Source organism: Tenrec ecaudatus, chromosome 6 (genome assembly GCF_050624435.1).
Source record: "Tenrec ecaudatus isolate mTenEca1 chromosome 6, mTenEca1.hap1, whole genome shotgun sequence".
Classification (NCBI taxonomy): domain Eukaryota; kingdom Metazoa; phylum Chordata; class Mammalia; order Afrosoricida; family Tenrecidae; genus Tenrec; species Tenrec ecaudatus.
Window position 1 is genome coordinate 84750831 of NC_134535.1, and position 23773 is coordinate 84774603.

The 23773-nt window shown below is 38.3% G+C and overlaps 1 protein-coding gene across 2 annotated transcripts in view; it reads right to left on the minus strand.

The window, feature by feature from the left end:
* SPATS2 (spermatogenesis associated serine rich 2) overlaps positions 1-23773 on the minus strand; it is a 142818-nt gene that overhangs the window by 65238 nt on the left and 53807 nt on the right. For both annotated transcript variants that reach the window (XM_075551742.1, XM_075551743.1), the window contains one exon: positions 17675-17915. In XM_075551742.1, coding sequence (XP_075407857.1) covers positions 17675-17699 — 25 coding nt within the window. In that variant the 5' untranslated portion in view covers positions 17700-17915. The remainder of the gene's footprint in view (positions 1-17674; positions 17916-23773) is intronic.

The following is a 23773-nucleotide window of genomic DNA, read 5'->3' on the forward strand; positions in this document are numbered from 1 at the left end:
CACCCTCACCAATGGATTTTCCAGCAGGTGCAACAGAATAAGCCTCAAGTTTTAATGCAATGGATTTCATTTCCAAGAATTCTTGAGGGCCTCAAAGCTGAAAAGGTTTGCTGGTTTCAATAATAATTCTGCCAATTCCTCTGAGACTGGTGACTGAATAGGAAAATCAGTCCACTGTTCACAAACTTTCTTAGCAATAAACTCTAGAGAACAGCTAGGAGCCAATGGTATTGATTTTAATGTCCAACTTTTTATCTCGATGCCATCTCTTGTTAGTATGGATTTAGTTCTCCCACATAGGAAAATTGAGATGCTGAGTTTAAAAAAAACTTCTTTCTTACCCTTCACCGTCCTTCAGGTTTTGGGGAATTCTACCAGCTATTCCAGCAAAGAAATTATATCCATTATTTTTTAAAATAATAAATTAAAACACATAAGCACAGTTTAAAAAACACTTTTAAAAAACACAATAATAACCAAGATCAGCATAAAATCTTAGTAAAATGGTGTGGTTTCAGGGATTATATGAATTCATGTAAGTTACCTAGAAAATGACAGCTACAGAATGATTATTTTGCTGTCGGTCTAGCATCAACTTCGTTTGTTTTTGTATGAATAGAGCACTACAATAAAATGTTTTAAATTAATATTTAGAGTTTAACTTCATGTAATGAGAGCTGACTTGAGTTTTAACTTTCTACTTGCTTCCTGCCTTTTAGGGTGGGAAACTGAATTGCAATGTAGCAAAAACAGAGCTAGTTTAAAAAAAAAGAAAAAAAAGGAGATTGGGGAAACAAAAACCTGGATAGTCTAGACACCAGAAAAATCAGCCTCTAAATAAATAATGTATCTTATAAAATGGCTCTGTGTGAGCTAGGTCAATTAAGCCTGAAGAAAGAGGGGGAAATTGTTTCACCTAATAAAGCCCTATTTTCAGTCTCTAAGTCAAGCTCTCGTTTTCAAATTTCACTAAAATGTATTTAATGGGGCTGTATTCTACTTAATAAGAAATCGTGGTTATGCTTTTGGCTGCTAACCACAAGGTCAGATCGAACCTACCAGTCATTCAGAGGGAGAAGCATCAGACAGTTTTTTCCTCTAAAGATTTACAGACTCAGAAACTCCACGGAGCAGCCTGCCCTGTCCTGTACAGAGTCGCTATGCATCAGAAATGACTACGTGGCAGTGGTTTTGGTTCTGTTCAATGGTGTCATTATTCTTGGATGTTACCATAATGTAGGCAGTACTTGCTTTCTGAGCTAGATGGTATTGGGAAAAGCTGAACGTTCAGCTTTTAAAAAGTTCTCTCTTCCTTCTCACTGTCCTTCAGATTCTCAGGAACGCTCCATTAGCCTATGACAGAAACTCATTGTTGTATGTCAAAAAAGTTCAACTATTTAAGAACTGTGACTTTTTTTTACAAAACTCAAATGAATCTTCAATTACTAAGATCCATACAGAACAGCCAATAGAATTCCTGAGAACATGAAAGACAGTGAAGAGTAAGAAATTATATGTGTTGTGTATGTGTGTGTGTGCATATATATACACATATTTTAAGTGTTTCATTTCATATGTGGAACAATGAACTCAAGTTTAGATGAGAGAAATTGTTTGCCATTATAAAAGACGGCTAGGGATATTCCTTCTGGAACTGTAAAATAGTGTCTTTGGTCTCCATCACAGAAATCAGCAGTCACCCTTGGGTTACATGCCTTTGTCACCAATGAACATCAACTGCTGTACAGAATTCAAACTGCAGAGCTCTAAAATGTGTCACTCTTTGATCATTAACTGTCAAGCAACTAAGAAGTTAAACTCATCACTTTTTTCTTAAGTTAATTTATGGATCAAGAATATATTTCAGTTATTAGTATTTCTATTTCCAAGTAGTTCCTATAATTAGCACAGGTGGGCATTATTTTTAAGTGTTGTACTTGTGAAGGAAGAGACACGGATATACTTGTTTAAGCCCGTTATATAGTAATAAAATGTATTGCGAAAAAATGTTGTGAAATAGAGCACATTTGCAGCATCCATGCACAGAAAGTATTACAATTTGATGGTGACTACTACTATCTATTAACATCAGGTCAATTCCAACTCAAAACAACTGTAACGCAGGGTTGAGACTGTAAATCTTTACAGAAGCAGGTGGGTTCAAACACCTGACTTTGCAGTGAGCAGCTTTCCACAACGCTCGGGCTCTGTAACCACTACCAGGTTAAGAAATAAAGCATTGCTGGTACAGGTGGCTCGGTGGTCAAATTGTCTGTCTCCACGCAGGAGAGCCAGGAAGATTTCTGGCCAGGGACTACACCTCATGCACAGCCTGTCAGAGGAGGCCTGTGTGGAGCAGGGATGCTAAGGGGTTTTCAGTGGAGCTTCCAGAGCAGTGGCAGGGCTGGACTCCCTTTGGAAGCTAGAGGGGGGAAAATCTGTTCCTTGCCTCTCCCAACTTCTGGTGACAGCTGGTATTTCTTGGCTTTTAGTCAGATCACTATAATCACTTCTACCCTATCTAAAAGGAGTCCTGGTGGCTCAGTGATTAAGTGCTCAGCTGCCAATCAAAAAGGTTTGTGGTTTGAACTCACAGGAGAAAGAAGAGACAAAGACGTGTACATTCAGATTTACAACCCTGGAAACACTATGGTGTGGTTTCAGTCGGAATCCACTAGAGGGCAATGAGTCTGGTTATTTGGATACTCTGTCAGGAGGAAGAGAACTTTAACTAGCATTTAATAGAGGACAGATACAGATGCTGTGTGTTATAGAACAAATACATAGGACGGTACTATAACAAATTACGCAAATAGGGGAAATATGCAAACTATGCTAATAGAAAAAACCACTAAACTATACTAGAAAACAAAATTGTGGATCATTTAAAAAAACTTACTGATTTTGAGGTATAATCTTAACATCTACACAACTATGAGGAGAATGACGGAAGATACCATTAAAGATAACTTTAAAGGAAAAGACAGATGTGAAGACTTTTCATTTCTACAGTTTATGTTTGCTTGTTTGTTTTTAAGAAAGGAGAGAAAACGGAAAGGAACAGACACATCTAGATAGCTCTATAAGGTAATAATAAAAAAACTTCAAAGAAATTAGGTTATACCAGTAATATAAGATAAAGACATTCATGCATGATCAAGTATGAAACGCAAATCAGTTATTTTAAATTTCAGAGGCTTAAAAATCAAATGTGGAAGTGTTTTGCAGTTGACTAATTTTTAAAGAAGGAGAGAATAAAACATATATAAGATGAAGTTAAGAAAAATGTATGGTCGTAAATTTGCTCTATATAACTAGACACTGAAAGGTTTAATCCAAAGCTTTATGATTAGGACATTAGCAAATCTGTCGGTGACAGTAAGTCGAGTACACCATCCCCAGAAATGGTGATTCAATTTTCATTTCAGTATTATTTTTTTAACTTCTAAGATGATTCTGATAGCCAGACTTGGGAGAAAAAGAAAGATGATCTGTCAAAATCAGGACTCCCACAGATAAAGGATAACAGCTTTCTCTCATTCTTCTCTAGTGCCATGGGGTTAGAGAGAAACGTGTATAAAATGCAATGTGTGGCATCACAACCAAGACTACTCTAAATCTTGAATTATTACTTTTAGACTTATTTTCTTTCATTAAAAAAAAGTTTTGGTAGCAATATACAAAACCAAACATCCATTAACAATTTCTATACATAATGTTCAATGACACTGGTCACATTCTTCACATTGAATCATTAGTCTCACTCATTCTCTTCATAAATGAATTAGACATTCTGCCACCCCTTAAAGTTCTCCTCTGTGCTTTAGATGAATTGTTATCAGTGTAAGTTCATATAGACAATTCTTTATAAGAACTCAATGTTTAAATCAAACATTCTTTATTAATTGAAATAAACTGTCATTCAGTTTAACAGTGGCTTCATGGGAAAAAAATTGTTTCTGGGCAACAGATTCAGGGGTTTCTTGTCTCGATGGATCCAGGAAGTTTAGTATCTGTAAACACTTGAAGTTCTGTCCCACCATTTTCCTCCTTTCAATCAGAATTCAAACTGTTGGACCCTTGATCAGAACATTCCGTAATGGCAGTCGGCTGCCCTCCGTTTCTTCTGGTCTTAACAGTAAAGAAAGGCGAGTAAGCAGTCCGTGAAGGCTATTGAACCTGCATGCTATCCTCCTCCACGCCAGCCTCCATCCCCTCTTCCTGGATCTCCTTCCTCTGGTCTTCCAAACAACAGAGACTAATTGTTAAATCTCGGGTGACTGCTTGCAAACTGTTAAGACCCCAGGGACGTCTACTTTCTTTTATTCAGGTTCAGAGAACAGCCAAGAAAAGATTAAAAAGTAAATTCTCATTATTTTTGAGATCTGGATACATAATCCAAGGGTATGGACCACAGGAGATTTCTGGCAGAAACATTTTTACCTAATGAGCCAGTGCTGTATGTTATTGCTATCTGACATTGCCTCATGGCCACCTTATGTTCAACAGAACTAGCTGTGCTGCATCATCCTCATAACCACCAGTCTCATGTTCAAAGTCCATTGTTGCAACTATTGTGGGGTCTATCTCACCCAAGAGCCTCAAAGACTCTCTAGTTCACCAAACATGATGTCCTCCCCTTCGGTGATGGATCCCTCCTGATGACTTGTCCAAAGCAAATGAGTCAGGCAAAGTTCTTTTGGTGATCCGTAAGGTTTTCACTGGGAAATTTTCAGAAGTTAATCTCCACACACCTTTCCTCCTAGCCTGGCTTGGTTTAAAAGCTCTATGGAATCCTGTCCACCACGGGTAACTCTCTGTTCATTTTTAAATTCTGAAAGACTGGTGGCATAGAGTTTCCAGTATCAAAGTAACATGTAAGATAGCACAGTAGGACAAACAGGCAAACAGGGTGTATAATCAACTAGTAAGCTACATATACCAATAAGTAACTTAGGGTCTAAAAGCCTGCCGGATGTTGCTACTATTTAACTCAGCGCTATTCAAATGATGATGAAGAACCAGGTATTGTTTTAACTTGTAATCCTTTGAAAACTAATACTTTGATAAAACACAATAGAATTGGGTTTGGGAGCTAGGGATGTGTGAAGAACTTGGTGAGTTTTCTCCTCAAAACACAAAGACTGTAAAACTGAGCAAAACTCCAAAAGACAACCATTTCAAGCCTGGAAATCTACCAAAAACAGATGATGAATTACTGAAAAACTAGCTAAAGCTGTAAGAAAAGGAACTGTGTCTCATTTGTCTGGGGCTGGCCCTATTTCCTCTCACCTGCACTCCTCCCTTCCCATCCCCATCTCCAGCTCCAATGGGAACTGCTGTTTTACCAGACAAGGCTAACCACAGAGAGCAGCTTTACTGGCTATGGGGCTTCCTTAGTTACCCGGTGCTGCTCTAACAGAAATACCAGACATGGGTGGTATTCTCTTTGTAATTGAATTAGACTTAAAAAAACTGATATTTATTCTCTCAGCTAGTTGTTTTTAAGTGCTATCCAGTCAGTTCCAACCCATAGCAACCCATATGCACAACAAAACGAACCACTGCACGGTCCTGTCATCTTCACAACGGTTCCTATGCCTGAGCCACCTACCTTCTTGAGGGCCTGCCTCTTTTCCCCGAACCCTCCACTATACCAAACATGATATTCTCCTCCATGAACTGGTCACTCCTGACAACATGTCCAAATTATGTAAAAATCTTGCCAACCTTGTCTCTAAGGAACACTTCAGCCATATTTCTTCCAAGACAGATGGGTCTGTCCTTTTAGCAGTTTACAGTACTTTCAATATTACTCTCCAGCACCACAATTCAAATGCATCAATTCTTCTTTGGTCTTCTTTATTTAATGTCCAACTTTCACATGCATGTAAGGTAACTGAAAACACCATGACTGGTGGGAGGGTGGGAGGAAGGGAAAAAAGAGGAACTGGTACCAAGGACTCAAGCAGAAAGAAAATGTTTGGAAAATGATGATGGCAACATATGTACAATGTGTTTGACACAACTGATGGTACGGATTGTTATAAGAGCTTTAAGAGTCTCCAATAAAATGATTTATTAATAAGACTTTTTTTAAAAAATGAAACAAACAAACAAAACAAAACCATGACTTGGGTTAGGTGCACGTTAGTCCCCAAAGTAGCATCCTTACTTTTGAATCCTCCAGTGAGCAGCAGAGTTATCCAATGCAACTATATTATAGTTTAGGAGTCTGGAAGTCTAAATTCAGGGCACTAGCTCTAAGGAATGGTTTTCTCTGTTGGCTCTGGTGGCTGGTCCTTGTCTCCTTTCAACATATTTTTGTGTATGCCTCAAAAATTCAGAGCAGGGATTCAAACATACTTGTACATCAATGTTTACAGAAGCATTCTTCAAAATAGGCAAAAGGGAGAAACAAACACAAGTATCCATCAACAAATGAATGGATAAATAAAATGTGGTACATTGACACAATGGAATATTATTCAGTTTTAAAAAGAAATGAAGTTGTAATGCATGGTACTATCTAGATGAACCGTGGAAACATTAAGTGAAATAAGTCAGACACAAAGGGAAATATATTGTATTAGTCCACTTATAAAAGATGTCTAGAACAGGTCAATACAACGAAATATGCTATGACTATAATTCTATTTTGTGATAAGCAGGAACACACAACATGATACTAAGTGAAAAATGTCTGGCTCAAATGATTATGTATATTTTGCTGCTTATATCCAATTTCTAGAAAAACCAAAACTAAAGAGATTGAAAATAGATCAGTGTTCCCTGGGGGTGGAAGCAGGAACAGCTGCAAACTGGCAAAAGGTAACTTTCTCTGGCGAGAAAAGTGTTTTAAAATTAGACTGTGGTGATGGTTACACAACTACATACATTTACCCCAAATAATCAAACTGTACACTTATAATGGGTCAGTATTACGTTATTTACATCATACCTCCGTAAAGCTTTTTAAAATGGGCTTAGATATTGCAAGAGTTTCTAAAGAATACATTTCTAAAACTCTCCAACTCACCAGTGTGGACCAGTACATAGCAGTCTAACTTTTGTATGCTAGGTATTGGTTAAAAGGCTTGGATCTTATTGAGGTTGTACTTAACTTAAATGTAAGCCATTTGCCCCCAATAAAATGATTATTTTAAAAAAAAGCAAGCCATTGAGTTAAATTCCACTAAATACTTGGCCAAATAACAAATTTACAAAATATTTGGGAATGATGAGGGCAACGAATGTATAAGGGTGCTTTACTCAATTGATATATGTATGGAATGTGATGAGAGTTGTATGAGCCTCAATAAAATGATTTCTTTTTTAAAAATTTACAAGATATATATGTATGTATAAAATGCAACATTTGTATGTATAAAACGCCAGGTCAAGGTTTTTCACATATGCAATTTAATGATGTTAATTACATTAACAATGCTGTGTAACGAAGACTAGTATCTCTTGTCAAATTTTCCATTACCATAAACAGTGTTTCTTGTATTTCAAACACTTTAGGATGCTCCTCAGGATTATTATTCTCCTGTAAATATTTGTCTCTGTGTTTCCTCTTGTTCTTGTCTGAGTCTCAGAGATTAAAGCTCTCTTCTCCTATTACCTCATACATAGCCAAGATGCTGGCAAACTACAGTTAGAGGGCTAAATCTGGTCTGCCATCTGCTTTTTCAAACAATGTTTGATTTGGTCTACATACCGTTTATGGCTGCTTGCTCATTTCAATAGTGGTGGCTGAGACCCTATGGTCCATAGCACCTGAAATAAAAAGTTTGCCTGCTCCTAACCTAAGTAATCTCTAATGCTTTGCTGTCTGCCCCCACTTCCTTCTCTCACAAGTCATGGATTCCAGCAAGTCCTTCTTCCTCTCTTCACAAATGTCCTTCATCTTCCCAATTCCTAGAATACAAGTCCAAACCCATCGGCTTGATAGTGCTCACCAGGCTTCTGACCTCATTTTCTGATGTCACTTTCTCAGAGCCAATCTCACAGAACCCCAACTGCATTACTGCTCAGTATCTAAACTGAGCCCTCCACAATGCCTGGTCTTATAAAGTTCTCTATTTCAATCTGACTATGAAAACTATCTTATATCTTTTCTACTATTCTCAAACATACAATTGTCCTCTATTCCCCCATTTTCAATTCATGACTTCAACCATAACCCAAAGAAAAACGAAGTCACTGGAAAGACAACAATACCATCCATTTCCTGTTACCAAATCTATAAAACTACCTGGAGCTGCACCTGTCAGCGCAGCAATCAGGGGAGTGTATTTCCTGCCAAAGGCTCATATTCAAGGATGCTCTTAAGCTTCATCCGTTCTATCTTTAAAAAACTCACACACACCCTTAATCAAACTCTCAGCATTTCCAGCATCTCCCTTCACAGCAGCCCCATTGGCAAACAAGCTCTAATAGCTCGGATGACAGAAGAAAAGTTACCTTTCCACCGACTTCTCTTTATTTACTCCTTTTCACCAGCAAACCTGGCCTGGAACAGACCGCTACACCTTTCTTCCACGGGGAGCTGGTGGGTTCAAACTGATGCTCTTTCCATTGAGTACTTTAAACACTGCACCACCAGGACTCCTTAAGAAATGTGTTAATACATTTGCACACATATATAGCTACACATGTATTTTTTTCTCACTTTCTAAAATTTTTTATTTTGTGATAAGTGAGAATTTACAGATAAGATTATCATTTCTATGTTCAACATCTAAGCCAACCTCCAAATGGCTTGTCCTGTTTCCATTCTTCCATATGCGCCACCTCTTCGCTCTCTTGTTGGATATTGCCTTTCCCTTTACCCAAGCTAATAACCTCTATGCCCTCTTGCATCCCCTTCTCTATAGATTAGGTGTCACAACATAAACCCACTTCAATTAATTCAGGTGGAGGAAGTCGCAGTAATATTTGGGATAAATCAAGGAGATTGCATAACATGATAAGATTTTTCAAATGTATTATATCCTAATGTGATTGCATGTGTGTTTCAGAGAATAGACTTAATATTGTTAACCTCGCAGATACATGGAGAGCAAAGTGTAGCTTTATAACGTAGCTCTCGAGTCGATGTTTTTAATGTAGTCAGATGTATTTTTTAATGTAGTCCAGTATATTGTTCGTTTAGTTTATACCTTTTGGATGTTTATAATTCAAAGAAAGATCTGAGTTTGAAATTCTGCAGAATTATTATTTCATAGTTTCTTTCTTTTAATCTCAGGAATTCCTTTTTCTGTTAATTAAATTTTTGAGTTTCGGAATTCATGCTCATGAAAGATGTGATGTTTGAGTCCAGCTTTTGCAGTTGCATATCTACTCACTGTGGTCTTTTTATTGGGTGCACATACAGGTTAATGCTAATTTTCAAAGAAAATGATCTGCATCTTATTGAGTGTTGACTTTCCTTTGTGTTCCTTAGAATCCTAGCAAAGAAAAACCGAATTCACGGCCAAATTGCCCCTTTTCGTGTCCTAATTGACAATCTACAGCTGGAAATAGATGCACTGAAATATCAGATTCGAGTAAAAGAAAAGAAATATGCTGAGGACATGGAATTTATGAAAGCGAAAAATGATAACCTTCAACAGAACCTAAATAGGAGTGAAGAATCATTAAGAACAACAACATTTCAATACAGCGGACAGCTTAAGGAACTCACAGCTGAGAATGCCAGGCTACGCTCCAAATTGGAGGACGAAAAGTTAAACCAACAAAGACTAGAAACAGACATCGATTCCTTACAGTCTAGAGTGGTGGCTGCTGTGCAGGATCATGAGCGAAGTCAGAAATCAAAAAGCGAATTAGGACTGTCTTTACAGACAGCACGTGATGTGTGTCTACATATACAGAAGAAATTCAAAACGGACCTGTCTAAGCTCAAAGAAACCAATGACACTCTTTGCCAAAAGCTTTCTGAAATGGAAACGAAATTCAGTAGCCTAGAAAGTGAGTTTACTAAAAAAAAAAAAAGATACTCTCCAAGAAGAGATAGTTCAATTGCAAAGAGACCTAAATCAATCACAGAGTCAACTGAAGGAAACGGAATACCGGTATCAAAATGCACCCGAGAAAGTGTGTGAATCCAAGAACGCAGAGAAGCTCCTCTATGAACGACTCACTCGTCTCCAGGCTGAAAATGACTCACTTCAACAGAAAGTGCATGAAGCTGAAAATAAAGTGGACACTGAAGAAAAGAAAGTCACAAAGCTCCAAGATCAATTTCATTTACTGGTCAAAACATACCACAATGAAAGCGAAAAAAGGCAGGAGCGGGAGGGAGGGGGGAAAAAAAAGAGGACCTGATGCAAGGGGCTTAAGTGGAGAGCAAATGCCTTGAGAATGATTGGGGCGGGGAATGTATGGATGTGCTTTATACAATTGATGTATGTATATGTATGGATTGTGGTAAGAGTTGTATGAGTCCCTAATAAAATGTAAAAGAAGAAAAGAGAAAAAAATGATTAGGGCAAAGACTGTACAGATGTGCTTTATACAACTGATGTATGTATATGTATGAACTGTGAAAAGAATTGTATGAGCCCCAATAAATTGTTAAAATAAATTTTAAAAAGGCAGGAGCTTGAGGAGAAAATTAAAGAGTTATCAAATATGTGTGATCTTTTACAAGGACGGCTATGTCAGTGTGAAAAGGAGAAAGCGGAAAGAAAAGTAAGTATCCAGAGAGATGAATGGTTTTCAGACTTCCTGAAAGAAAATTCAAAATAATATAGGATTATGGTGAAATGTTGAATCGATGAAAATCTGTAGCATGCCAATGTATTTACTACAGCTCTCCAAAATATGCCTATTGTCCAGCAAAGAAACATTAGACCTGAGGCATGCTTTATTTTGAATAAGTGGCATCTCTCAGTTGTAAAATTCCAAGAGGCGAAAGCCTAAATTGCTAACAGGTAGAGACTAATTACAGTGTTTGATTAGATAAACATTCATATGTTTTACAAGGCCATACTTTACACTGTGAGGAAGCAGAAGTGTGTATACGTAAAACACTTGAAATGAGGATTCAGTTGAGTAGGTTACATTTTTGATATTCAATTCAAGATTTCCCAGATGAACTGGTTTTAAATGCTATACATTTTGCAAGAGTTTTCCTTCAGAAGCTTTTAATTTAAGTTTTTAAAAGAGTAATTTTGGTGTTCTTTATGTTAATTAGAATTCATTGTTCAATTCAAAATCATGTATTTTGAAATCTTTAATGTGAAGGAGGTGACAGTTTACAGAGCAGATCATCGGTTTTACATTCAACAACCCAGACAGACTTTGTTTCTGCTCCTCTGATGCAGCAGTTCCCTCAGTGTTCCATCCCTTATGCCTGTTGCCTCTTTCTCCGCCTTTCCAGCCCTCTGAATTTTGTCCTAGCTTCAGTGTTGCATCTCGTATCTTCAGTGGTTGATGATTCTGTTACAGAGGTGGGTTCAGTGTATGACCTACACAGTGACAAAAGGGTCGTAATCTTGGGATTTCGTCTGTCCATATCCAGTAAGCCTGATCTCTTTTATGGTTTTGAGTTGTGCTCTACCTGCTTTTCCCATCCTAGCCAGGTCCTTCGAAGGTGATGCTTTTCAAAGCAAATCGCTGGTGCCATCTCGTTCTGGTCTCAGGCTTGGGGGCATGGGTGTTTTTGTGGTCCATCAGTTCGTTGAACTGATCCTTTCCATATGTATTTTGATTTTCATCAGTCTTCTTTCCTCTGGACAGAAAAGACGACTGATTGCCTCTTTTGATGGAGACTCAAGGACTTTTTTTTGTTTTTTAACAATTTATTGGGGCTCATACAATTCTTATCACAGTTCATACATATATATATATCAATTGTATAAAGCACATCTGTACAGTCTTTGCCCTAATCATCTTTTTCTCCTCTTTTCTTTTTTTACATTTTATTAGGGACTCATACAACTCTTATCACCATCCATATATATACATACATCAATTGTATAAAGCACATCCATACATTCCCTGCCCCAATCATTCTCAAGGCATTTGCTCTCCACTTAAGCCCCTCGCATCAGGTCCTCTTTTTTTGTTCCCCTCCCTCCCTTTTCCCCCCTCCCTCATGTGCCCTTGGTAATTTATACATCGTTATTTTGTCATATCTTGCCCTATCCGGAGTCTCCCTTCCCCCCTTCTCTGCTGTCCCTCTCCCAGGGAAGAGGTCACATGTGGATCCTTGTAATCAGTTCCCCCTTTCCAACCCACTCACCCTCCACTCTCCCAGCATCGTCCCCCACACCCTTGGTCCCGAAGGTATCATCCACCCTGGATTCCCTGTACCTCCAGCCCTCATATGTACCAGTGCTACACATGTATTTTTGCAAGTCATATTCCCTTTAGTAGAACAACTAACCTAAAGAGTACCTAACTGATACTGCCAAACTGCCTCTAAAACACTGGGTGGTACATAGACCCCATCAGAGAATGAAAGAAGCCATTTGCATGTTGTTTTGCCACCTTGAGTATTAAAAGTGTAAGACTCCAACAATGAAATAAACAAAAATACACGTGTAGCTGTACATGTATGAACCAGCTCTAGTGTCACAGTTGGTGGTCTATTCACAGAGCGTGAGCACCTAGGAGGAGATTTTATTGGGACTGGGAGAGATATTGAGTCCAGTTTGGGGCATGTGCCTTTCTTTCAGACACAACTGGATCCAATGTCTCGAATAATGATGGGAAGTTCAAATGGGGACGTTTAGCTGAAGGTGGACAGAAAGCTCAGTATTGGAATCTGGGCTGGAAACACAGGTTTGGTGTAGTATACACACATCATGCTGTTGTCAAGCGCCTGTGAGTTGGTTCTGATATACGCACAAACACCTCATATATTGCCCATCATGACTGTTCTTTCCTTCGTGATAGCCTGTTTCTTTTGAGCCCTTTCCTCCTGGGAAAAAGTCCCCCACTAAACCAAGTACCCATTGATTATAACCAGATCTGGCCTCCAAACATGCACAGAAAGGACAGACACAATCTACAGCTGACCTGGAAAGAAAGCACTTTGGTCCAAGAACAAAAAGTTATCCAAAAGACATCACCAGACCAACATGGGCAACATTTGATAGCAAGAGGTACAATAAGCCATTTCTTGGTCAAGAATCATAACCAATATAGTCAATAATGCATATTCATGATCATTCTTTGGAAAGTTGCAGCATATTTCTAATCCCCTCAATTTACTTCCTAATGTATACATATAAAATTACAAATCCTCTTTTTTGGGGAGGTTGCCTTGGCAACTCTAGTACTAGCTTGTTCTTTGCTTGAAGAAGAAGTTGCTGTGCCCATCAAAATGTATTGCCTCAGAAAACCCTAGGGCCAAGCTCTGCCCCACTACGAATCAGAACAAGCTCAACGGCAGGTTTATAGTATGGTCTGGGGTCTGCTTACCTCTGCAGCATTATCTCTGGTGACCTCACTCACTATGTTCTCCAGCCACAATAAACTTCTTTTGGCCCCTCACAAGTACAACGTCTGACAATATTTAACATCTGGTTCTAGAGTATTCTTCCCCCTCACCACTCCCCCCAGCTTGACTAGGTTATATACTTCTACAACCCCATTTATTTGCCCTCTGGAAGTATTTATCACTTTCATTTCTACATGGTGCTCAATAATCTGCCTCCACAATCAAAGCTAGAAGTTCCAAAAGGCCAGAACCATGCGTTCCTTGTTATTGAACACATAGACTAGCCTCTGCTGTAGGGATACAGCTGTGAACATGCCAGATGAAAATTGTGGCTCTCCTAGACTTTTCAGTCTAGTTAGAGGTAGGTGATCAATAGTAAACAAGAACATCAACAGGATAATTCTACGTAGTGACAAATTCCAAAGACACAGGCAGGATATAGGACAGAGATTAATTTGGGTATTTGTATAGTGGAAGAAAGGAGGCTACAGTTTGAGGAGGATGGTTAAGCAATGTCTGTCTGAGGAGATGACACTTTAAAATGTGAGCTGAAAACTCACTGCCATCAAGTCAATTCTGACTCATGGCGACCCTGTAAGACGCAGTAAAACTCCTGTGGGTCTCCAAGACAGTAATTCTTCACAGGAGTAAAAGGGTCCGCCTTTCTCCCTCGGAGCTGCTGGTGGTTTCAAACTGCTGGCCTTGCGGATCGCAGCCCAACTTGTGTGACTACTACGCCACCAGTGCTCAGTGATAGCTCAGTGACACCCTAGTCCAGGGCCTAGCCCAGTACCTGGGTCACTTCCTAAAGTACATGTTAGATTTAAAAAGCATAATGAAGAAGGAAGTCATTGAGCTACACTTGTGCAGTACATTACAGAATTCCAAGCTAGAAGCGTATTCATTTAAAAATATTACCCATGCTGTGACACAATTTTTTCTATTAGATACACTTATCTGCCTTCCCAAATACAGCAAGTTCAGCTCTATACAATAGTATTTTCTGTAATGATGAAAACGCTTTACACTTGTACTGTCTAGTACAAAAACAAGCAAAAACCACTAGCCATGTATGGCTACTAAGCACTATAAATGTGGCTAATGAGGCTGAGAAATGATTCCTAAATTTAATTTCAGTTAAATGAACTTTACATAGCTATGGATATCATATTGGATAGTGTACTCCAATTACAAAAGCTAAGAAACAGATGAATGGACAGAACATTTCAGTACTCCTCTACTATATATCTATAGCATGAGGGAATTCCACCCCAATCCCACCCCACCCCACCCCCCAAAAAAATCAGTCCCACTTCTATTTTCTACTGAAAAACATTAACAAACCTATTTATACACAAAATCCTTAAAAGGTACCCAAGGGGCCTCTACCCTCCTTTTTTCTAGTAACACAAAATATCCTTCTTACCCATGGGAGCTCATTCCACATCCTTCAGATAAGCTGACTCGACCTTCAAGAGTGGCCACACAGGGCAGCATTTGCCAAAGGACAAAGTTCACACAGCAAGAAGGGTTAGGCGAGGAGGAGGAGGAGGAAATACAGGGAGGAAGTGGAACGAGTGGTTGCACCGTGATGATTAAAATCAATGACATGAACTAAAGTGCATGGACTGTTTTATGAAAGGGATTTGCTCTGTAAGCCTTCACCTACATCACAATAAAAAGTTTAAAAAGAGTAGGCACATGACCGAGGCCTTGATATTTAAGACATTAGAAAACGCCACCACCCTGGCCACAATTAGTTTGGGAATGGGCGCATGATTTAAGTGGGATCAATAAGTATTACTCAGAATTTTCCTTCCAAAATTACTGTTTACAGTCATCACTCTCCATTGAAATTTCTAACCTACAAAGGAAGACTAGGCTTGCCATTTGATGAATTGGTCTTAAAAAGGCAAACAAAAAATAACTACTATTAAGAAATAAAAAGACTATGAATTTAGCTGTATCTGCAAGCTACAGTAATCTGTTAATATATTTTCTTTACTGCTTAAGCTAGTTTGATTTGAAATTCTTCTCAGCTCCAACTATATTCAAAAAAGAGCGTGCTTTCTTCTGCTTGCTGGTGATTATAAGCTAAGAATCTTGAAGGAAATCTAAACTCCACCTTATAGTGGCCAGTTTTAATAATAACTGAATGGAGATAAAGGACCTTAAAATGTTCATGGAAAAATAAAACATTTTTAAAAATGGAATTTTTCCAACCAGCTTATCTTCACTATCTGGACAAGCACATGTAGGACATAAAAGGTACTCACTACAAAATGATACTTTGTAAAGGAGGGGATACTGGAGAACAAAAAACGATCATAGTGCCTCTCTTTTAAAGGTATTAACCGTATTATACTTGAATATAAGCTGAGTTTTTTTTTCAGCACATATTTTATGCTGAAAAAGGCCACCAGTTTTTTTTGCGGTAAAATTAGATGTCTCGGCTTAGACTCGAATATATACTAAGCTTAAAAAAGGCAGTGTAATTACAAAATACTTAAGGCTAGCAAAATCAAAAGCAATAAACATTTAAACATGTAAATGAGTAAAATACATTTTCATAAGTATATAATTTGTAATTTTTAGGCCACATCATAGACAATAAATGCTGAAAACTTTTTGGTTGGACTTAAGCCTGGGTTTACACTTATTAGAGAATAAGAAAAGCTTGTGTATGGTTAAGACTTTCTCGAAACTAATCTATGCATGTATGATGTGGTCTAAAATTTAGATTCATTTTATACTAATTAGATATCAATCATAAAACACAGTTGTTCTTTAACAATTTGAACCTCACACATATATGAAAAACTCACTAGTTTTTAAAAAGTCAAAGTAATCTGATGAAGTTAACTTTTTTCAGGAAAAATTAACTGCCTTTAATTTTAAATTACTTTTAAATAAGATTATTTTTATTTTCCAGTCTAGAATCCTATTTTTACCATAGCACTTTCCATTTGCAGTAGGAAAACAGATGTTCAAAGCTTCTAGCATAACTAAAACACCCAACTGAAAAATGATGACTAAGATACAAACCAGGGTTATAAAAACTCTTCAGTTAATAAATCTCATTCCACAGGGCATTTTTTTCTTCTTTGGCAATCCAGCTATTCCTTAGAGCTCAGGTTTTCTTTATATAGATTTGCCATACAATCAAACTATGGCTCTCAAAAATTACAAGCAGCTCTGGTACATAACTTTCTTATCATTGAGATTTTAAATTGTCAAATCAAAATTAAAAGTATTTTCCTCTTATTCAAAAGGACACCTGAATCTATGGCTTTGTTCTGACTTAAACCATAAGATTATTAAAAACTGACTGAGGGGGAAAGGAGGGCACACAGGGAAGCAAGCTAGGTATGGGGAGTCTTTTAATATACATGTTCCAGATTTTTATAGTAGTTGTGGTACTACTGTTTATTTCATGTCTCTCTACACCTTATATTTTACTTCAACAATCCTGGGAGCTAAAACTTAAAAAGGACACAAAACCTGGAAACATTTACTCTTGTCCCATTTCCTGTCTCCAAGGAGATGTCAACTCACAGGATCAAGAATATCCTGCAATAGGTTATCGAGCCTCCTCCACCCATCCCCCCAACATACACTTAATCTCCAAAAGGTGCACTTTCTAGATTAATTTGGTTTTCCTGCAAGTACGCTTCAGTTTAATAGTTTCCAATATTCGAAAAACAATTGTTAAGATGAATATTGAGCACTGCATTGCAAAATCACCTTGAAATTTTATGATTTTTTTTTAGTACTCTGGTCAAAGCTGTAATCTAATATAAAAAAAAACTTATAAAGTTAAAGATACAATGAAAGTTGTGTTCTGTAATCTTCTGAAATTAATTACCATGTAATACAAAGGAAAAATCACAACACTGGGTGAGGTCAAGTAAAACTACTCCACGTCATTAAAAGAACAGTTTTAAAATAGAACTATATAGATGGCACTCATTACGCTACAACAGCGGTTCTCAACCTGTGGTTGCGACCCCTTTGGGAGTCATACGACCCTTCCACGGGGGTCATTCAATTCATAACAGTAGCAAAATTACAGTGATGAAGTAGCAACGAAAATGGTATGGTTGGGAGGGTCACCACAACATGAGAAACTGTATGAAAGGGTCATGCCATAGGGAAGGTTGAGAACCACTGCTCCAAAACAAAGCTTTTAAAAACGTATACTGTATATAATCTTACCCTTGTGACTTTGTTTCCTAGACATTGCAGTATCTTTGATCTCAAAAACTACAGACGAAAAATATCCTTTTCCCTTGTCTGGGTTGAATGCTGAGTATCTCTGACTTAGTTGGAAGTAACAAATACAAAATCCTAGTTGTTCCAATTTCTGCTTACTAGCTGTTACTTCCTTTCCTTCTTTATCAACTTCTTGTCAGGAAATATCATTGCAGACATTCATGTCTCTTTTCCCAGGGCGAATCTGGAGAGAAAAATACAACATATAGTCACCATTACAGTAATGGCCGCCTCTTAAGACATTTTTCTAAGAGATACAAGTTTTATATTTGTTTTTTCTTTCAAAAAAAAATAAAGAAAATCACAAACTATAAAAAAATTACTCTAGGAGACCCAAAGCCCATCTGTATGTAATGGGACACCCTCTTACAGAAGGGTCAGCATGCAGTGTACAGGGTAGCAACAACGAAACAAACAACTTTTCCCTAATTCTTAAATGCTTCCTCCCCCCCCCCCCCCCCCCGAATATCATGATCCCAATTCTACCTTACAAATCCAGCTAGACCACTGGTACAGATAGTAACCAGAAACACAGAGAATCCAGGACAGATGATCCTTTCAGGACCAGTGCTGAGAGTGGTGAGAGTGGTGATACCGGGAAGATGGAGGGAAGGTAGGGTAGAAAGGGGGAACTGATTACAGGGATCTATATATAACTTTCTCTCTAGGGGACGGACAACAGAAAAGTGAGTGAAGGGAGACATCGGAAAGTATTAAGACATGACAAAATAATAATAATTTATAAATTATTAAGGGTTCATGAGGGAAGGGGGAGCAGGGAGGGAAGGGGGAAAATAAGGAGCTGATACCAACGGCTCAAGTAGAAAGAAAATATTTTGAGAATGATGAGGACAACAAATGTAAAAATGTGCTCGACACAATTGATGTATGTATGGATTGTGACAAGAGTTGTATGGGCCCCCAATAAAATGATTTTTTTTCCTTTTTTTACATTTTATTAGGGGCTCATACAACTCTTATCACAATCCATACATATAAATACATCAATCGTATAAAGCACATCGGCACATTCCCTGCCCCAATCATTCTCAAAGCATTTGCTCTCCACTTAAGCCCTTTGCATCAGGTCCTCTTTTTTTTTCCCCTCCCTCCCCGCTCCCCCCTCCCTCATGTGCCCTTGGTAATTTATAAATTGTTATTTTGATTTTTTACTTTCTCTAGAAAGAATGTAGCTATTAAAAAGTGTTCTTTTCCTTAAACTTTTAATCCTAGAATAAGACCACCTTAGTAGTTCAGAAAGCATATTTTCTCAATCGTCTTATTCTTTGTGTCTATTTCAAATATCTTTCTTTTTTTGGGTAGTTAGTTCAAGGATCGTTTGCTGGCCTTTAGGAGCGTTTTCCAGTTCAGTCTGTTGAGGCACCTCGCCCTGGCCCCAAAGTCCACTTTCAGCATTCCCTGGGGACCTTGCCTCTCCATTCCCTTGCTGTTCCGCTGCACTCCCCCAGTGATTTGCCTCGGTGTGGTGGGATCAGGTCGGGCGCAATTCCCACACTGTCTCTCCGGTGCTGTCCCCTGCAGGGCCATGGGTCAGTGAGGGGTGTTAAGTCTCATAGTGGGGCTGGCCATGTGGTCCTCTCCATGGACTGGCTGCTCTAATTGGGGTTATTATCCTCAGGGCCTGGTGGGCCAGGATGTGCTCCACTCTCTTCTACTCCCCCTTCATCTGCTCCCATGTGCTCCGATCTGTTATGTTCCTCTCCCGGAGCTGCAGATTTAATGCCGTCCTTTGAAATAAATTCTTCTGGGTATTTCAAATATCTTATCCCTACCTTTGCTCCATAAATACAATTATCAGTAATGCTTTCTTTTTCTATCCTGAAGCCATCCTTCACATTATCTCCGGTCATCCAGTAAGACCTTTCTTAATACCTGTTCTTCCTGTTCAAACCAAAGGTCTTGTTTCTTCCTTCAAAAATTCTTGTAATAACCTTTCCTCGGGTTTCTCAACTTAAATGGGTGTGTGTGTGGGGGGGGGAGTAGCCAGGGTCTCGGCATAAAGATATTTGAATGAGAAAAAAATAAATAAAAATTTGGATTCATTCACACTGCAAGAGAGCTTCTATAAGTTTAAAGACATTTTTAAAGTCTTTGAAAAAAGTTTAGATAGTTAACATTTAAAACAATAAAATGGGGTTTTTTTCATATTGGTAAACGTTTTAGAGATAAAAGCCCTAGATTTCTGTATACAGAAAGTCTGAGAAGGATCAGAGAACTCTTATCTCTGGATAACTGATAAGCAGCACATTTTACAAAATACAACCCAAGAAGGAAAGTGGAGTAACCTTAAATGAAATGGTTTTCAAGGTGGGGAAAGTTGACGGGGAGTAAGGGGCAATCTTAGGAAAGCTAAGAAAAATGCACCAAGAATAGGAGCTGTTATGAAAGCTCCGTGGAACCTCAGGAAAGGCAAGATGAACCTTGTCTCTTCCAAGACAGTAAGCCAAACCCAGAACCGGCCCAGGCCTGTGGGAATAGAGGCTACACCCGTGATAGTGGCCCCTGAGAAGACATTTGATGAGTTTTCAAAAGAACCAACAGAATTCCAACTACCAAGAACTCTCCCTCCCTGGCGAACCCCTTTTCTACCTCCACTCACTCTAAAAGCAATCTCAATTCCTAACCCACAGTTGTGCAGGGGTGAGTAGGGGAGGACTCAGACACCATGGGAAACCGTCATGGGTAGTCACCAACTCTGTAGCTACCAACAAAAGATGTGGACAGCAGAGAAGATCGATGCTACTGAAGCTACCTAACTTCCTACTAACTAAGGAAAGAGAAGGCCACAAAACAAGCTGGAAGACAATATGTAAGTTCCAAAAGCAAAAGCAGGTTTCACCTTAAATAACAATTTGAAATCAATTAAAAAAATTTTTTAATTTTTTAAGCTAAAGAAAATGGGGCAAGAGGGGTAAAACACACAAAACCCACCACCATCCTGGATCCAAGAGAAAACAGGAAAGAAACAAACTAGATGAAAATAGAATGAGGGGGGAAAAAAAAAGAAAATAGAATGAGGGAAACTCTTCAAAAGGAAAACAAAACTAAAAATGATTAAAATATATTACTGAATATTCAATTGAAGTATCTACTTCAGGAGCAATAGAGAACAGAATAAACATTCACAGGCAAGATACAGGAAATTTCCCTTTCTCTGATCTATCACAAGAAATCCTTATTATTCTACCTTAAAATGCATCCAGACTCAGAAGACCTCTATTGCTACCATCCACACAGAAGCTACATTCACTTCTCCCCCGCGTGGCTATACTCATTTTGTTAGGGAGCCAGAATAGGGACTAAGGGGGGTTGTTGCCCCAGATGCCTGCATAGAAGTCAAGTACCCATTAGACACCTATGGAAAATCAAAACTGAGCATGCTCGGACACAAACCCCCTAGCAGCCCCAAGCATCAATGCCCCAGATGTTCCATGTCCTTGCCCAGAGCTCTGTAGTTTCACGGGCAATAACCACAGAGAAAGCAACATCTGAACTAAGATCTGAAGGATAGAAGAATGTGGCCCAGGTGGTTCACAGATGACCAGGGATGGGAACAGCTTTGCTATCCTATCGAGAGCATGGGAAAGTGGATTATTACAAGTGGAATTAGGTTAAAATCTAACACCCTATCACTTGATCTCCCTTTTGACACATTTTAAAGTTGTCCTAGATTTTAAGGTTTCTTCTTTCTTTTTGATCGAGCGATTTTTTTTATAGTTTATTTTTATATTTTTGTTTCTTTCTCTTTTTGTTTTGTATATGAAATCCAGAGTAGGTATATCGATAGAGAAAATAACTGGATTGATGGTTTCTTGGGGGTGTGGCAGGGGAGGCTGGAAAGAAATGGGGGGACATTAACAGAGCACAAAAAAAGGAAAAGAAGAAAATGTCCTAAAATTGATTGTAATAAAGATTTTACAACTCTTCCTGATGACTCAACTACTAAACTGTATGATATGTGGATTATGTACCAATAAAACTATTAAATATTTTTAATAAAAGAATTCTATTCTTACCAGAACTATCCTTAAAAAATAAGTTATTTGACTTAATGTAGTTAGTAAAATATTCTGCCCTCCCCCCATCTAAATGCAATAAGCCTTAAGTACTTTTGTAATGCAGTCTCTAGAAATTGTTCAAAGACAAACAGGTTAGATACAGATATCACCTCTAGGTGCCAGGTTAACTCAAAGTCTTCTCTTATTTGCCTGATTAAAAAAAAATCTATAAAAAGAAAAAATCATTTTATTGGGGCTTGTACAGCTCTTATCACAATCCATACATCCATCCATTGTATCAAGCACATTTGTTTATATCTTCATTTTCAAAACATTGTCTTTCTACTTGAGTCCTTGGTTATCAGCTCATTTTTTCTCCCCTTCCTCCCCTACCCTCCCCCTTTACCTGACTTTATTATTATTAAAACCTGGGCCTGCTATCTAGTAAGACAACAAAGACATACTGAGACTACAGAGAACCTTATTACTCTGTTTGCTTACTCATAGTCAATAGCTATTTCCCGTGGATACCTTGAAACTTGAGCAATGTAAAACGGGATTCCCCAAGGTGGAAGTTCAAAAGAAAAAGGTGTGTATTCTCTATACATTCTGATTTCAGATGGCCTGTTTTATTGTCAATCTCCTCATTTGTGGATACCTTCTATTAAAAGTTCTATTTCTTTTAACTTGGAGTAAATAAGTTGGGTCGCTCCAGTGTAAATTATGTGCATTTCAAGTAATAAGGTGAAATAAAAACATCTCCAAAGATTGAGAAAACCCATTCTCTTGTTGCTAGGTGTTGTCAAGTCAGTTTTGATTCACAGAGATCCTATGTACAAGAAACAGTCAAATCCTGCGCCTTCTTCACAATTATTTTCATGTTTAAGCCCATTGTTGCAACCACTATGTCTGTCAATTCACCTCACGGGTGCTACTCTTTTTCGCTATCCTATTTTACCAAACATGATGTCCTTTACCAGGGACTGACTGGTCTTCCCTGATAACATATCCAAAGTACATGAGAAGAAATCTCACTATCCTTGCTTCTAAGGTGCATTCAGGTTGTACTTCTTGCAAAATTGGTTTGTACTTTCGATATTCTACTCCAGTACCATAATTCAAATATATCTATTCTTTTTGGGTCTTCCTAAGTACCCAACAGGAAGAGTTGTACATGCTGAGTTAAAGTTTACTCTGCCAACCTGGCCAATAAACACATGTGGGGTTAATTGAAGGGCACAAAGATAAATGGCTCAGTAAGCCTCGCCTTTCGAGTTCCTGGGTCTCTTGCTTTGTGATGGTTGGGCCAGGGTGCAGCTGCCTTAGCCAGTTCCCTGCTTCAGCTGGCAAGGCTCACTTCCTGCAAGACATCCCTGAGGAGAAGCCACATGGACCTATCCCGATGCAGCCCTGGGTACTGGAGCAGCCGTGTGGAGAACTCTGCCAGTGTTGAGATGCTTGCACATACACTGATTTGGCTTTCCTCCTGCAATCAGTGTCAATGAGTCTGTTTTGTGAGCTGGAGGACTTTGTGGATTGGTATTGGACATATGGGTTAATGCTGAACTTGTGGGCTGGAGCAGCACTGGGTTGAAATGTTTTCTTGATGTGCACTTAACCTTTATATAAAACTCTCTCTTATACATGAGTTTCTGAGGATTTGTTTCTCTAAAGTACCTAGACTAACACACATACTTAAATGTAATGCAACTAAAAATAACATGGCTTGAACACAAAGAAAGAACACCAGAAAAAGTAAACATAGGGTAATTACCCCCCTAAGAATGTGTGAATATTTCTAATTTTTTTTCTTTTTAAGTCCTTAGAATACAAAATATTAACTAAAGCAGCAATAATTCCACATTCCTGGATTTATAACAAATATATAGATGAATCTATGATAATGACTACACAGAGAAAAGAGGAAAGGAACTACATTACAACATCTTTATATGTTACTAGAATTTAATTAAGATTAATCTAAAGTAGGCATATTCAGTTAAGGTCTATATTGTAATGTACA